The sequence below is a fragment of the Populus nigra genome, chromosome 19 (genome assembly GCF_951802175.1).
Source record: "Populus nigra chromosome 19, ddPopNigr1.1, whole genome shotgun sequence".
In the NCBI taxonomy this organism is placed as follows: domain Eukaryota; kingdom Viridiplantae; phylum Streptophyta; class Magnoliopsida; order Malpighiales; family Salicaceae; genus Populus; species Populus nigra.
Genome location: NC_084870.1, coordinates 9,279,327 through 9,297,455, shown reverse-complemented (window position 1 = coordinate 9,297,455; position 18,129 = coordinate 9,279,327). Strand labels below are relative to the sequence as shown.

Sequence of the window (18,129 nt, the reverse complement as noted above, 5' to 3'; positions counted from 1 at the left end):
CTTATTTTAAATAAATTAACTAAAAACTTAATTTTTAACTTTTTTATTAAAATAATATTATTTTGATTTATTTTAAATGATTTCATTGTTGATATTTCTAACCCATCACCCTCTATTGATTTCCCTACAATCACAACCTCAATACTAGCTAGCAAAGCATCTTTAACAAAGTACATTGATTGTAAAGAGAAACTAGTGTTTTTCTTAGTACTCCCAATCCTTCAAATTCGAGACTTTATACAATGTTCACCAATTAAATTGAATTGCTCTACCATTACTCTATCTGTTTATTTGCATGTCCACATATTCATTACCATAATTACAAGACTATCATGGGATGTTTTCCAACTCGATCGTTGAAGATAATCATGGTACGTTACCATGCTTGTGTTGCTTGTAAATTGTAATATATAAGTTAATGTACTGCACAAAGGAGAAGTATTATTTACGACATCTGAAGAAAAATGGCATACAATTTGCGTCTTCTGTAACGTGAAGCAGACCTAGAACTAATGGTCAAAGCAAGCAGGTGGAATAACTTCAAAGGATAGAATTACAGCTTCAAAGTAGAGTTGGAAATTAGCGCAAGGAGACAAAAAAAAAATCTTTCATATACAACCAGAAATCAAGGAATGAAGTGCACTTGCACCAGTAATTAATCTTCATCATTCAATCGGTATAAGTTGTTGGTTTACCCGAATTGTTAAGATAATTTTTTTTATTAGAATATATATGTAAATATGTATAAATAAAATTACACTCACATTATTGAAAAAACCATATCAATAAATTATCTCTAGTTCTGCTTCAAAGGATTGGCTAACTTATAGATTTGAAATCGGTTTAATAGGTTGACCCGTAATTTGACTGACTTGAAATTAAAACTAGATCAAGTTTAAAAAACTAAAGAAAGTTAAAACCTGGATCAACCGTGTGGATTAACCCAAAATGAAAGCATATATATTTTTTTGGCTCCAAAATGGTTTCTTTTGTCTGCTTTTATAGGTCTTTAATTTTGTGGAGGTTATATGTTAATTAAAATTAAGTAAACTCTACTAATTAAAGAAAAAAAGCCATCCAATTTCGTTTGCAAGGGAATTGTTTTTTATTATGTTTTTTTTTTTGAATTTGGTTTTGATTATATATATATATATATATATATATATATATATATATATATATATATATATATTGTCAAAGTTAATGTACTGCACAAAGGAGAAGCATTATTTACGACATCAGAAGAAAAATGGCATGCAATTTACGTCTTCTGCTACGTGAAGCAGACCTAGAATTAACTAAGGGTCAAAGAAGGTGGAATAACTGGTAGCTGTTGAAGTGACACCATTTAACTGGTCTCAAGTACTGCTTCAAAGGATTGACTTACAGATTTGAAACTGGAAGGATTTTTTTTTTATAGCTGAACTTCTAATTCTTGAGTGACATCTTGACTGGATTGGCAACTAAAATTAGACGGAGCACTCCTGAGTGCAATTGGGAGTTACTAAAATTAGACGGAGCACTCATGAATATTTATTAATTCTCCCGAACCATTATTAAAGCATCCTCACCCAACGTTTTTCAAACTTCTGGAAACTAGATAATATTAAAAAGAATATTCATTACTGTAGGATCAATCAAAACTGACGATGTACTTTTTTGCTGTTTAAGAGCGCATCGTGTCGGTAAATGACCCACAATGTATATGGAAAGTCAAATTCATTGACTCACAATTTATAATCCCTCCAATTATAAAAAAAATATAATATAAAGTAAAAATACATCATAAAATTATAAAAATATAAAGAAATTTTTTCTAGATACAATGTGTTTAATAATTCATGAATCAATTTAAATCAGCCAAAAAAAAACTATTCATGACAAACAAACCTTGTCTGTCTGTGGCTGGCTAAAAAGCTCCAACTTATACTTCTCATAGCAGACCTTGAATATGGTCATGATACAATTCAGTTCGGGCTTTATAAGTTAGGTATAATTAAAACTTAAAATATCAAATGGATCAGTGACGATGAGTATATACGCAGACGTCGTTATATTACTATTATTTTCTATCAATTTATGAACAAGGCAGGGCAAAACATTATAAAATACATGGCTTTCAGTTCACTTGAGCCAGCTGTTGACCGAGCCAACTGTGTGTTCAATAAAGATGTTTTTTAAAAGATATTTAAGAGGATGATAACTAATGATTGTTTTTTTAAAATAATTTTTATTTTAAAATATATTAAAAATACATTTTTATTTTATTTTTTAAAAAATATTTTTAATATTAATATATTAGATTTAAAAATATTAAAAAAATAATTTAATTTTTTTAAAATTTTACAAAATAATAATTGCACAGCCTTGCAAAACACACCTTAAAACAGACAAGCTAGCAACAACTGCAGGTCTGCAATAATCTTTAACTGTTCATTAACATTATTTTCAAAACTCTTACTTCGGACCCCACCTAGACCAAGATGCATTGCATCCTCACCGTCCACCCAGATCTAAATATCTAATATACGGCACCACAAAAATGTATATATCTTTTTTTAAATCATAAAAATGGTTACAAACTCATGATTTTACATTTTATTGATTTCACATGATTTTATTAATTTTACCTGATTTTAATTTGAGTTTATCTATTTTTCAAGTTTTTAAAATGATTTTACATGTTAAACATGTATTCACTTATAAAATCATATGATTTTAGCATTTAACTCGTGATTTTAAGAATTTTGGCTCCAAATTCTATTTAATAAAAAGATTAGTTTTCAAAAACAAAACGTGCCCTACCCTTTAACTAAAAAATTATAATTTAATACGTAAGCTAGACTAGGAACTAACAGCTAACTAGGATAGAATTCTACGGCTAATGAGTTTATAACAGGTTTTCCTTTTTCCGACAGTCTCCTGTGCCTGGTAGACTTTGTGGGTTAAAGGTCGCGCCTCCTGATTTGCATCAGGGTAATTAACGTGTAATCGGTAAGTAGAGCTGGTAATTGGCGCAAGGAGACAAAAAAATCTTTCATAGACAACCAGAAATCAAGGAATGAAGTGCACTTGCACTAGTAATTAATCTTCATCATTCCATCGGTATAAGTTGTTGGTTTCATTACCCGATGTATTGGGTTTCTGAGTGTTTTCTAAATATTTTCAAATATGATGTATTTTTGTTAGAAAATAATATAAATTATTTATTAGAATCTTACCTAATAATTTAAGTTTTTAGATTGAATTTGTTCTTTGATATAGTATTAAAACCTTAATGACTAAGCGGTCATAAATTCGAATCTCATCATCCTCATTTATTTGATAAAATTTGAATATAAGGTAATGTGGGTCTATACAAGTTTCAAGTATAAAGGATTTTCATTCAAGAAGATGTGTTAAAAAATAATATAAATCATTTCTTGATACTTCACCTAAAACCTAACCTACTGATTTTCATGATCGGAAAAAGAGAGTAATAATCGACATACAAAATTGCAAATAGATGTGTTTCTCGCTTCTATAATCACAATATACATTTTGCTCTAATATGACTGCAAAATCATTGAAAGCTAAAGTTAATAAGTAGCATAATCAAATTTGATTTCATCTTTTGTTCGAAGAAGCCAAGGAAAGAGTTATAATTGAAACATTGTATGTGTTAACTAATATTTATGTAGTCTTATTTATTAAGGGTAGAATAGTACTTTTAGTTTAACCTATATATACTTTATTTATATTTAGGTTAAGTCTAAGCACTCGTAATAAACAGATTAATTGAGAATTCTAGCCTCCTTTTTGTGTTTGTTCTTAGTTATTTTAACATGGTATCAGAGTTAGTTTTATGAAATGAGGCTTAATCCCTAACACAACTTCATGGATCCCGAACAAATTTTTTGGAGTGATATTTTGTCTTCCGCTTCTGCAAAAAAATTTGGTATTTCGTCAGTTTCTGCAATTATTTTGGTATTTCGTCTTCTCTTTAGCTTCTGCAATTTGTTATTTGCGTTCAGTTTTTGCAAATTTATTTTGTGTTTTGGAGTAATAGTATAATTTCGAGAAGATATTTGTTTAGTTTCTGTAATCTCTGTTAAGTTTCTGCAATTTGGTATTTTGTTCCCCGCTGCTTTTGCATTCTGGTTATCTGTGATTGTTGATTATGGCTACTAAAAGAGATGATTCACTTCAGTCTGTGAGTGTGAGGTTGGATGGGAAGAACTATTCGTATTGGAGTTATGTAATGAGAAATTTCAGGGTAAGAAGATATAGGGGTATGTTAGTGGAACTTCTATGATAACTAAGAATATTGAGGAGGGGGATGCTGCCTTGATAGATACATGGAAAGCAAATAATGCAAAGATCATTACTTGGATCAACAATTCTGTTGAGCATTCGATAGGTACCCAGTTGGTGAAGTATGAGACAACAAAAGAGGTTTGGGATCATCTGCAAAGATTATTCACACAATAAAATTTTGCAAAACAGTATCAATTAGAGAATGGCATACGAGCTCTTCATCAGAAGAATATGAGTATTCAAGAGTTTTAATCTGTTATGACAGATCTTTGGGATCAATTGGCTCTTACAGAATTAAAGGCATATGGTGCCTATATTGAGCGCAGAGAGTAGCAACGATTGGTGCAGTTTTTAACAGCACTTCGCAGTGATTTTGAAGGACTTAGAGGTTCAATTCTGAATCATTCTCCACTGCCTTCTGTTGACTCTGTTATCAGTGAGTTATTGGCTGAAGAAATACATCTTCATTCTTATTCTGAAAAGAGAATTCTTTCTGCTTCAAATCCTTCTATACTAGTAGTATCTTCTAAGCATTCTCTAATCATCAGAATAAGCCTTACACAAGGGTTGGTTTCGATGAGTATAGTTTCTGTAAGTAGAAAGGTCATTGGAAGGCTAAGTGCCTTAAGTTGAGACAACATAATCAAGCTTGGAAACCTGGCAGTCAGTCACAATCTAATGCTCATAGACCACCTCATGGTTATAAACCACCACACAACAATACCGCAGTAGTAGCTTCCCTGGGCTCTATTACCGATCCTAATACTTTGGCTGAGCAATTTCAGAAGTTTCTCTCCTTGCAGCCACAAGCAATGTCCGCTTCTTCTTCCATAGGTCAGTTGCCTTATAGTTCCTCAAGTATGTCACACTCTGTATGGGTTTTGGATTCTGGTTCTTCCCATCATATGTCTCCAGATTCTTCATTACCTCTGTGTCCCCTTTGTCCTCCATTCCTGTTATGACTGCTGATGACACTCCTATGCCCTTAACAGGTGTTGGTTCTGTTGTTACACCTCACTTGTCTCTTTCTAATGTTTATCTTATTTCAAAACTCAAATTGAATCTTACGTCTATTTGTCAAATATATGATTCTGGTGATTATTTAGTCATGTTTTTTGGTTCTTTATGTTGTGTACAGGATCTGCAGTCTCAGAAGCTGATTGAGACAGGCCGTAGGGAGAATGGACTATATATTTTGGATGAGTTAAAAGTGTTGGTTGCTGCTGCCGCTACTGCTACCACTACTGTTTATTTATCTTCTTTTCGTTTGAGTCTTTCATCTTCTAGTTTTTATTTATAGCATTCCCATCTAAGTCATGTTTCGTCTTCTCGTTTGAGATTTTTGGCATCCATAGGAGTTTTAGGAAATTTGAAAACTTGTGACATTTCTGATTGTAGTGGATGTAAACTGTCAAAATTTTCCACTTTACCTTTTAATCGAAGTATTTCTGTTTCTTCTTCACCATTTAATTTAATTCATTCTGATGTATGGGGACCTTCTCCTGTTGCCACAAAAAGAGGGTCTCGATATTATGTCTATTTTATTGATGATCATACTCGTTATTGTTGGGTTTATTTAATGAAACATCATTCTAAATTCTTTGAGATATATGCAGCTTTTTGAGCTCTTATTAAAACTCAACATTCTACTATGATCAAATGCTTTAGGTGTGATTTGGGTGGGGAATACACTTCTAATATAAATTTTATCAATTGCTTGCCTTAGATGGAACCATCCACCAAACTTCATGTACAGATACTCCTGAACAAAATGGTGTTGCTGAAAGAAAACATAGGCACATTGTCAAAACTGCTCGTTCTCTCTTGTTGTCTGCTTTTGTTCCTAGTGAGTTTTGGGGAGAAGTTGTTCTTACTGCTGTAAGTTTGATTAATACAATTCTATATTCTCATAGTTTGGGTCTATCTCCTTTTGAAAAGTTATATGGGTATGTCCCTGATTATTCCTCATTTAGAGTCTTTGGTTATACTTGTTTCGTTCTTCGTCCTCATGTAGAACGCAGTAAGCTATCCTCTCGATCCGCTATTTGTGTCTTTCTGTGTTATGGTGAAGGTAAAAAGGGGTATTGTTGTTTTGATCCAATAACTCAAAAACTTTATGTGTCTCGTCATGTTGTCTTCCTTGAGCATATACCTTTCTTTTATACCATCCACTACTCATAGCCTGATTAAATCTAATCTTATTCGTATAGATCCCTTTTCTGAAGATTCTGGTAATGATACATCTCCCCATGTTCGATCAATTTGTACTCATAACTCTGTAGGTACTGGTACTTTACTCTCTGGCACACCTGAAGCTCCATTCTCATCTACAGCCCCTCAAACTTCATTTGAGACTGTGGATCCACCTCCACGTCAGTCCATCCACATTTGTAAGTCTATAAAACTACCAGATTTTGCTTATTCTTGTTATTCTTCATCATTTACTTTCTTTTTAGCTTCTATTCATTGTCTCTTTGAGCCCTCTTCCTATAAAGAGGTAATTCTTGATCCACTTTAGCAGCAAGCTATGGATGAGGAACTTTCTGCTTTGCATAAGACAGATACTTGGGATCTGGTTTCTCTACCTCTTGGTAAGGGTGTTATTGGTTGTCGTTGTGTGTATAAGATCAAGACTAATTCTGATGGGTCTATTGAGCGATACAAAGCTAGGCTGATTGCAAAAGGATACTCTCAATAGTATGGTATGAACTATGAGGAGATATTTTTCCCGGTTAAAAATGACTACTATTCATACTCTTATTGTCGTAGCTTCGATTCGTCAGTAACATATTTCTCAGCTTGATGTTAAAAATGCCTTCTTGAATGGAGATCTTCAAGAAAAAGTTTATGTGGCATCCCCTCCTGGTATTTCACATGACTTTGGATATGTTTGTAAGCTTAAGAAAGCATTATGTGGTGTCAAACAAGAACCCCATGCTTGGTTTGAGAAATTCTCTATTGTGATCTCGTCTCTTGGCTTTGTTTTTAGCAGTCATGATTTTGCTCTTTTTATTAAGTGCACTGATGCAGGTCATATCATTCTGTCTTTATATGTTAATGACATAATTATTACTGGTGTTGACATTGATGGTATTCAGTTTTGAAGACATAGTTGGCTAGACGATTTGAAATGAAGGATTTGGGTTATCTTTGATATTTCTTGGATATTAAAGTAACATACTCACCTAGAGGTTACCTTCTTTCTCAGTCGAAATATGTTGCAGATGTTCTTGAGCGGGCTAGACTTACTAATAACAAAACTGTAGATACTCCTATTGAGGTTAACGCAAGGTACTCTTCTTTTGATGGTTTACCCTTGATAGATCCTACTTTATACCGCACTATTGTTGGGAGTTTGGAATATCTCACCATTACTCGTCCAGATATTGCATATGTTGTTCATGTTGTTAGTCAGTTTGTTGCTTCTCATACTACTATTCACTAGGCAGCTATTCTTTGTATTTTGTGATATCTTCGGGGTATAGATTTTCAGAGTCTTTTACTTTCATCCACCTATTCCTTGGAGTTGCGTGCATACTCTGATGCTAATCATGGTAGTGATCCGACAGATCGCAAGTCTGTTACCGGGTTCTGTATCTTTTTAGGTGATTCTCTTATTTCTTGGAAGAGCAAGAAACAATCTATTATTTCTCAATCATCCACCAAAGCAGAATATCGTGCCATGTCATCTACTACCAAAAAGATTGTTTGGTTACGTTGGTTACTTGCTGATATGGGAGTTTCTTTTTCGCATCCTACTCCTATGTATTGTGACAACCAGAGTTCTATTCAGATTGCTCGAAACTCGATTTTTCATGAGCGAACTAAGCACATTGAGATCGATTGTCATTTTACTCGTCATCATCTCAAGCATGACACCATTGCTTTGCCTTTTGTTCTTTTTTCCTTGCAGATTGCAGATTTCTTTACCAAGGCGCATTCCATCTCTTATTTTTGCTTTCTAGTTGACAAACTTTCGATGCTTGTAACTGCCGTATTGTGAGTTTGAGGGGAGATGTTAAATAATATTTATGTAGTCTTATTTATTAAGGATAAAATAGTACTTTCAGTTTAACCTATATATATTTTATTTGTATTTAGATTAAGTCTAAACACTCATAATAAACAGATTAATTGAGAAGTCTAGCTTTCTTCTTTATTTCTTCTTAGTTATTTTAACATTATGTATCCGCCCGTCAGCCAACTAACAGTCTCTGTAGATCTATCTATCACTAAAAACTTTGAATGGAACTCCTTATAAATGCTATATTTATCTGCATCCTTTCATTCCATGGTCACCACTCACTCCCAAACTCATCAAGTCCTCTACAGTACATCAATCTCTTCTCATTCTCTTCCGTCTCTCTGCCAGTCAAAAAACCCCGGAAGAGAAAAATGGTTTCCGAGTCTCTTGGCCATCTCTTCCTTGTTTCTTTCCCAGCCCAAGGCCATGTAAATCCTTTACTTAGACTTGGAAAAATTCTTGCCTCCAAAGGCTTCCTTGTCACCTTCTCCAGTACTGAAATCACTGGCAAACAGATGAGAAAAGCCAGTGACATCATAGATAAGCTGACCCCGTTTGGTGATGGCTTTATCCGGTTTGAATTCTTTGAAGATGGATGGGAAGAGGACCAGGATAGGCACCAAGACCTTGATCAATACTTACTTCAACTTGAGCTTGTTGGTAAACAAGTAATTCCTCAAATGATCAAGAAAAATGCAGAGCAAGGGCGGCCTGTTTCTTGCCTCATAAACAACCCTTTCATTCCTTGGGTTACAGATGTGGCCACAAGTCTAGGTCTCCCTTCTGCAATGCTTTGGATTCAATCCTGCGCTTGTTTTGCCTCATATTACCATTACTATCACGGTACTGTACCTTTCCCTGATGAGGAGCACCCCGAGATAGATGTCCAATTACCATGCAATATGCCTCTCCTAAAACATGATGAAGTGCCTAGTTTCTTATATCCTACAACTCCTTATCCTTTCTTGAGGAGGGCTATTTTAGGTCAGTACAAAAATCTTGACAAGCCATTTTGCATCCTGATGGAAACATTCGAAGAGCTTGAACCAGAGCTTATCAAGCACATGTCCGAAATCTTCCCCATCAAGGCCGTTGGGCCGCTATTCAGAAATCCTAAGGCATCAAAGACAACGGTCCATGGAGACTTGCTGAAGGCAGATGATTGCATCGAATGGCTTGACACAAAGCCACCTTCATCAGTTGTTTATGTGTCTTTCGGTAGTGTCGTACAATTGAAGCAAGACCAATGGAACGAGATCGCTCATGGGTTATTGAATTCGGTCGTCTCCTTCTTGATAGTTATGAAACCAGCCCAGAAAGATGCTGGACATGACCTCCTTGTTCTGCCAGATGGGTTCTTGGAGAAAGCAGGAGACAGGGGCAAGGTGGTGCAATGGAGTCCTCAAGAGAAGGTTTTAACTCACCCATCAGTTGCGTGCTTTGTAACACATTGTGGGTGGAACTCTTCTATGGAAGCACTCACATCAGGCATGCCAGTGGTGGCTTTCCCTCAATGGGGTGATCAAGTAACTAATGCAAAATATTTGGTCGACATCCTTAAGGTTGGTGTGAGAATGTGCCGCGGAGAAGCAGAGAACAAACTGATTACTCGTGATGAGATAGAGAAATGCTTGTTGGAGGCCACAGTGGGACCTAAGGCAGTGGAAATGAAGCAGAATGCAATGAAATGGAAGGAGGCAGCCGCGGCAGCAGTGGCTGAGGGTGGTTCCTCCGACTGGAATATACGATCTTTTACTGACGATATTGTAAAAGCGAAGGAGTCTGAGATTGCTAGAAAGTGTATTGGTTCTAATGAGTCTCTAGTGTCGGTAGTGGTGAAGTCCAACGAGAAAGTGGCTGAACTGGTGGGGTCATCGGCATGAGTAGATTTGCTATATATGCCGTGAATATGGAACGGGTTTAATCCAGTGTTAGTATGATGATATTACTCTTGTTATGTAGTTGTCTGCTTTTTACTTCTTTTAATTAGCTATTAATAATATACAGTAAAGGCCTAATGCCATATAAAGGCCATATGTATGGTTGTTATCGAATTTATAATTTGCTAATATCTTATTGGTTTGAATTGCTTGGAATGGTTGTTGAAAATTAAAATTGTTGTAATATTTTTAGTTTTTATTATATTCATGATTGTCTTATGATTTGGTTATAAATTTCATAATATCTATAATATCGAGCAGTAATCAAAATCCAAAGAAATACAAAAGTATGGATTTAGTTTTGAAAATATATTGTCTCAAGGATTTTTTTAATTTTCAAGAAAGGATTATGCATGGTTAAGAATTTAACATTACAACTCTAATCATTAATAATGGAGCACATTTGACTTAAGTTTATTTTTTAATCAATTAAATGGCTTTCGAGGTACAACTCTTATCTCTAATAATTAATAATCGCAATCAATGCATTTTTCTTTTCTTTTGAGATATAGAATGATAATTGGGATTTAATTAGATTATCTTTTTTTTCTTAAGAATAATTTGATTAGATAATTAGGGAGTCAGACGTCAAGTCCTGTCCTAAGTTAATCAAGGCAAATTATTACAGGGAGCTAATTTATTTCTTATGCACTTTAATGCGCGCGGTCATAGTCAACCACACCAATAGAAACCAGAAATGAAGTAAACATAATATTTATAAGTAATTAACTGTCATGTCTATTTTTATTTAAAAAGATTGAGAATAACTATTTTATATTTTTATTAAGAAAAAAAGCAAATTCTAATCAATTAATACTCTTACATCTAGGTAAAAATAGTTGTGTTTAATGTGTTTTTTTTTTAGGGGTGTTCATTTTTAGTTCGGTTTGGTTTTTATAAAAAAAGTTGGAATCAAACTGGTTTTTAAAAAAAACTGAAAAACGAACCGAAATTGATTCGAACCGAAACTGGTTCAAACTGGCCGGTTTCGGTTTGATTCAGTTATTTTAAAATAAAAACCGGTTTTTTCCGGTTTAGCTTGGTTTTTCCGGTTTGGCTCGGTTTTTTTAGGTTTGGGTTTGGCTATGTTCGATTTTTTCGGTTTCAGGCTTATAAAACTAAAATCAAACCAAACTGGTTGGTTTTTTTAAATTCTAATCAGTTTAATTAGTTTTTTTTCATGATTTGATTTTTTTAATTTTTTTTTCAGTTTTTTTAGTTTAATTGGTTTTTTAATTTTTTTGTTCACCCTTACTTTTCATAGAGTTTTTAATCGAATGATGATATTACAAGAGCAATGAAAACATGTTACTACACACTTGATGTTTTGTTATAAAAAAACCAAAAAAAAAAGTAACAATACTTCAAAATTAAATAAAAAAGAAGCTAGAAACATTAATTATACATATCTGCTTGCTAGATAGAAGCTTCTATGTTGTTATGATAAAAAAAAAAAAAAAAGAGAAATTTATTAAAAACTTCATGTCTTTTGAGTGTGAGAAAGCTTTGCATATCAAATTTATATAAACCCTAATCTCAATATCATTTTCTAAAAATATGTGAATTATGATTAGTAATTATCGTAATTAGATTTTAAATTAAAAGGGGAAGGATATATATCTTATTCCGAGTCACCTATATCGTACCACCACATTTTAATCTTTTAGTAACCCTTTTTTTTAACCATCATTATTGCCATTTTTACTGCCTCCAATCAAACTAGAATTATCCTCAACACCTTTGTCATCTATCATCTCTACCATCTTTGCTAGTCCTGCAATTTACAACATTACCATTTGTGTCAGCATTAATTATTATGAATGTTATCAACCTATTCATCCTTTTCTTCATCTTCGTCTAAAAATTTAAATTTATTTTTATATGATAAAATATAACCGTCAAAGTTATCTCCAACAACACTAACTATATCAATTGCATTCTCTGTATCATTATCAAAGACAAGAAAATACTTAGTGTTAGGTGCCCTACGTACCATCGTTACCATTCATAATTGTAGAGGTTTCTCCGACAGATAATAGACAATTACAATCTTTTGTTGATGAAGTTAAGCTAGCGAATAAGTCTTCAAATCGCTGGCAAGAATGTTATCGGAGGCCACGGTGGGGCCTGAGGCAGTGGAGACGAAGCATGATGCATTGAAGTTGAAGAAGGCAGATGAGACAGCAGTGGCTGAGGGTGGTTCCTTAGACAGCAACATACAATCTTCTGTTGATGAAGTGAAGTGAAGTGAAGCGAAGAAGTCTTCAATTCGCTGGCAAGTCCACTAGTTCCAATTAGGATTCCGGTTTGCTGGAGTGAAGTCCAATGAAAAAGTTATTGAGTTGGTGCAATCATCCGACTTATTATGAAGTTGATGGGGGACTTGTTTTAACCTAGTGTTAAAATAATAAAATGGATAGTGACCAACGTAAAGCATTCATCTAATATTTAATGTTTTAGCTCTCACAAAAGTTTTGTTCAAGACAGAGGTTGCGCATTACATTGAACCTTCAACTAAGAAAGAAGATGGAGTAAAAGTTCTCAAATCAACGGGACAACATCCATATATATATATATATATATATTATAGTGAACATTTGAAAGCACCTCAGTAGTAACGAAGCCCAAAGGCATAAAAGATGGTTTTTACGCGTCCATTACAGATGCCTGTTAAAGAAAAGGTAAAGTGTATGTTTGGCAACCTTAGTACTGCTGGGAAGGCACATATCATCCAACTTCTTTGAGCCTTGCTTGAAACTCCATGTGGATGGAAACAACATTTCAGGAGTAATTTCAAGTAAAGAGAAGGAATCACACCCCACGATGCACAACAACGTAACTAGTTTCTCTATCGCCCTGCCTCCACGGAGAATATTTGGTATTATTTACGAGATTAGACGAAAAGTATACCAGTTGCAAGCATTCTTTGGTTATGGACATCCAATCCAAGGTTGTTTCAGTCATTTCAGGTATGATTGAAATAACTTTTATTTTTATCTTTTATTTTATTTTAAAGATATTTTTTATTTTAAAATATATTTTTTATTTTTTATAATTTTGATGTGTTAATATAAAAAAAAACTTTGAAGAGAACATTTAGAAATGTGGGTCAATCTGCATTACTAAAAAAATTAATTTTTTTAAATGTTTTGAATCGTTTTAATGCGCTGATCTCAAAAATAATTTTTTAAAATAAAAAAATCATTTTGATGCATTTCGAAATGAAAAGTATTTTAAAAAGCAACCGTAACCACGTTCCCAAACAAGCCCGAATAGGCTAATATAGAGTTTAAATAGATTTGTATTAAAAAAATAGAAAAGGGAATAATCTAGAAATTTTAAGTGTTTATGAATTAGTTAGTGATATTTTATTAGTTATTTTTTGAGTTTTTTTAAATAAATACAAGTATGAGAGATAAATTTTAGATAGATATATTTTTATCTCTTTTAGTAAGTAATGAGTTTTATTTTGTCTATCTTTTTTTTATCTGTATTTTTTTTAATATAGATTTGAAAAATAATTAATAAGATGTTATCAGTTACTTATTAATAGGATGTTATCAGTTACTTATTAAATACCATAAAATTTTCACAAATAACTTGATTTGAATTGATAGAAAATCTAGATTGATTTTGAGTAAATCAAATAAAAACTCAGCTTCTAACCTCTTGATATTTTTTTTATTAAAATAAAACTAATTTAATTTTTTTAAAATGATCAACCATTGTTGATATTCACCCTCCATCACCGTCTATTGATCTGATTGGCACTCTCCTACAATCACAAACTCATATTCTAGCAAACTAGTGTTTTTCTTGGTACTCCCAGGCCAGTCCTTCAAATTCGGGACTTTATACAATGTTCACCAATTAAATTGAATTGCTCTACCATTACTCTATCTGTTCATTTGCATGCCCACAGATTCATTACCATAATTACAAGACTATCATGGGATGTTTTCAAACTCGATCGTTGAAGATATTCATGGGATATATGTTTCCTTGCTTGTGTTGCTTGTAAATTGTAATTTTATGTTTTAGGCTTTAGCCCCGTCGTTCTTGATAAAAAAAAGAAAAGAAAGAAAGAATGGTGATGGGTATGTTTACTTATCCACCCATCAAACCCAAAAAAATTTCTTGGAGGTTATATGTTAATTAAAATTAAATAAACTCTACTAACTAAAGAAAAAAAGGCATCCAATTTCGTTTGCAAGGGAGTTGTTTTTTATTATGAATTTGGTTTTGATTATATATATATATATATATATATATATATATATATATATATATATATATATATTGTCAAAGTTAATGTACTGGACAAAGGAGAAGAATATATTATTTACGAGATCAGACGAAAAATTGCATACAATTTACGTCTTCTGCAACGTGAAGCAGACCTAGAACTAATGGTCGAAACAGCTGGCATAACTGGTAGCTGTTGAAGTGACACCATTTAACTGGTCTCGAGCTCTGCTTCAAAGGACTGACTACCTTACAGATTTGAAACTGGAAGCATATATTTTTTGGCTCTGAAATGGATTCTTTTGTCTGCTTTTGTAGGTCTGTAATTTTGTGGGAGCTTCGGCTTCTCTCATCAGGATGCTTTTCTTTCCGCTTGAGTGCCTATTCGTTCCTTGTTTCAATGAATTCATTTGGCTTGCCCCCAAAAGAAAGGGAGGCTATTCAGCTAGCGGAGGCCATCTCAATAACAATCTTTATATATGATTAATGGCAATGGAGATTTCTTTTTGAATTGGTCGAGAGGGAAGGAATTTAACTCGAATTTCTTCAAGACCTTGATCACATGGTGAAACTTTTATGGGGGCGTTTAAAATGACGATCATATTTCTGCCTTGGGATTCTGATCAATTTTGTCTGTTGGAACCAAACATTGTTTTAGATGACTTGTATTCACTGGTTTATTTTCTTGAGTTGCTTTTCTTACTTTCTTTTTTTAGATTTTGTATTTTTTTTGGCTTTCAATATTTGATTTATCATATTTGTTTTTATATAAGTTCAATGAGGTTATCATGTTTTCCCGTCTAAAATCATGAATTTTTTCATAATTAACCAAAATTAATTTAATATACTGCTATTTTAATATATTAAAAAAATATATATGCTGTTCAATATGTCAATATTTGAACGTAAGCAGCAACTGAATATCCTTCTTAACATGACGTGCTGGAAAGCATATGCTAGTGTAGAATCCAGGAAGCTATTTATTAATTCTCCCGAACCATTATTAAAGCAGCCTCATCTAACGTTTTTCGAACTTCTGACAAACTAGATATAAAACTAATATTACAAAGAATATTAATTACTGTAGAGTCAATCAAAACTGACGATGTACTTTTTTTCTGTTTAAGAGAGCAGTACCGTGTCTGTAAATGGAAAGTGAAATTCATTGACTCACTATTTATTATTAATATTATTATACATATACAATCGTTTTTTTTGGTTTAATTCAGTTTTCATCTGCATAATTCTCTGCAATTTGTTTTTGTGTTATACGGTTAAGTTGGTTTTTTGTCCACTATAATGCTTTTCTAATCTTATTAAAGAAGAATAAGAGTAGGGGGTAATTAACGTGTAATCGGTAAGTAGTGCAGGTAATTAGCACTAGTAACTAATCTTCATCATTCAATCGGTATAAGTTGTTGGTTTACCCGATGTATTGGGTTTCTGAGTGTTTTCCAAAGATTTTCAAACATGTCTTAACTGCTGATTTCCATGATCGGAAAAAGAGAATAATAATCGATTATCGACATACAAAATTGCAAATAGACGTGTTTCTCGCTTCTATAATCACAATATATATTTTGCTGTAATATGACTGTAAAATCATTGAAAGCTACAGTCAATTAAGTAGCGGAATCAAATTTGATTTCATCTTCTGTTCAAAGAAGCCAAGGAAAGAGTTATAATTGAAAAATTGTATACAAATGGCCGTCAGCCAACTAACAGTCTCTATAAATCTATCTACTACTAAAAACTTTGAATGTAGCTCCTTATAAATGCTATATATATCTGCATCCTTTCATTCCATGCTCATCACTCACTCCCAAACTCATCAAGTCCTCTCCTGTACATCAATCTCTTCTGTCTCTTTGCCTGTCAAAAAACCCTGAAGAGAAAAATGGTTTCCAAGTCTCTTGGCCATCTCTTCCTTGTTTCTTTCCCAGCCCAAGGCCATGTAAATCCTTTACTTAGACTTGGAAAAATTCTTGCCTCCAAAGGCTTCCTTGTCACCTTCTCCACCACTGAAACCACTGGCAAAGAGATGAGAGAAGCCAGTGACATCATAGATAAGCTAACCCCGTTTGGTGATGGCTTTATCCGGTTTGAATTCTTTGAAGATGGATGGAAAGAGGACAAGCCTAGGCACCAAGACCTTGATCAATACTTACTTCAACTTGAGCTTGTTGGTAAACAAGTAATTCCTCAAATGATCAAGAAAAATGCAGAGCAAGGGCAGCCTGTTTCTTGCCTCATAAACAACCCTTTCATTCCTTGGGTTACAGATGTGGCCACAAGTCTAGGTCTCCCTTCTGCAATGCTTTGGGTTCAATCCTGCGCTTGTTTTGCCTCATATTACCATTACTATCACGGTGCTGTACCTTTCCCTGATGAGGAGCACCCCGAGATAGATGTCAAACTACCATGGATGCCTCTCCTAAAACATGATGAAGTGCCTAGTTTCTTATATCCTACAACTCCTTATCCTTTCTTGAGGAGGGCTATTTTAGGTCAGTACAAAAATCTTGACAAGCCATTTTGCATCCTGATGGAAACATTCGAAGAGCTTGAACCAGAGCTTATCAAGCACATGTCCGAAATCTTCCCCATCAAGACCGTTGGGCCACTATTCAGAAATCCTAAGGTACGAAAGACAACGGTCCATGGAGACTTGCTGAAGGCAGATGATTGCATCGAATGGCTTGACACAAAGCCACATTCATCAGTTGTTTATGTGTCTTTCGGTAGTGTCGTACAATTGAAGCAAGACCAATGGAACGAGATGGCTTGTGGGTTACTGAATTCGGGCGTCTCCTTCTTGTTAGTTAGGAAACCACCCCACAAAGATTCAGGAAATGACCTCCTTGTTCTGCCAGATGGGTTCTTGGAGAAAGCAGGGGACAGGGGCAATGTGGTGCAATGGAGTCCTCAAGAGAAGGTTTTAGCTCACCCATCAATTGCGTGCTTTGTAACACATTGTGGGTGGAACTCTACTATGGAAGCACTCACATCAGGCATGCCAGTGGTGGCTTTCCCTCAATGGGGTGATCAAGTAACTAATGCAAAATATTTGGTCGACATCTTTAAGGTTGGTGTGAGTTTGTGCCGCGGAGAAGCAGAGAACAAACTGATTACTCGTGATGAGATAGAGAAATGCTTGTTGGAGGCCACAGTGGGACCTAAGGCAGTGGAAATGAAGCAGAATGCAATGAAATGGAAGGAGGCAGCCGAGGCAGCAGTGGCTGAGGGTGGTTCCTCCGACTGGAATATACGATCTTTTACAGACGATATTGTAAAAGCGAATGAGTCTGAGATTGCTGGGAAGTGCATTGGTTCTAATGAGTTTCCAGTGTCGCTAGTGGTGAAGTCCAACGAGAAAGTGGTTGAACTGGTGGGGTGATCGGCATGAGGAGATTTGCTATATATGCAGTGAATATGGAACGGGTTTAATCCAGTGTTAGTATGATGAAATTACTCTTGTTATGTAGTTGTCTCCTTTTTACTTCTTTTAATTAGGTATTAATAACATACAGTAAAGGCCAAGTGCCATATGTATGGTTGTTGTCGATTTTTTGTACTCTCCTATTTATAATTTGCTAAAATCTTATTGGTTTGAATTGCTTGAAA

At 34.1% G+C, this 18,129-nt stretch overlaps 2 protein-coding genes across 2 annotated transcripts; both read left to right on the top strand.

Moving 5' to 3' along the window:
- Positions 1-8,571: 8,571 nt before the first annotated feature.
- Positions 8,572-10,416, top strand: LOC133679351 (gallate 1-beta-glucosyltransferase 84A24-like). Its single transcript, XM_062101920.1, has one exon. It carries the CDS (start codon positions 8,692-8,694, stop codon positions 10,201-10,203), a length of 1,512 nt encoding a protein of 503 aa, XP_061957904.1. The 5' UTR covers positions 8,572-8,691; the 3' UTR covers positions 10,204-10,416.
- A 5,887-nt stretch (positions 10,417-16,303) lies between these two features.
- On the top strand, positions 16,304-18,129 carry LOC133679929 (gallate 1-beta-glucosyltransferase 84A24-like). The gene has a single exon (XM_062102671.1). It carries the CDS (start codon positions 16,403-16,405, stop codon positions 17,900-17,902), a length of 1,500 nt encoding a protein of 499 aa, XP_061958655.1. The 5' UTR covers positions 16,304-16,402; the 3' UTR covers positions 17,903-18,129.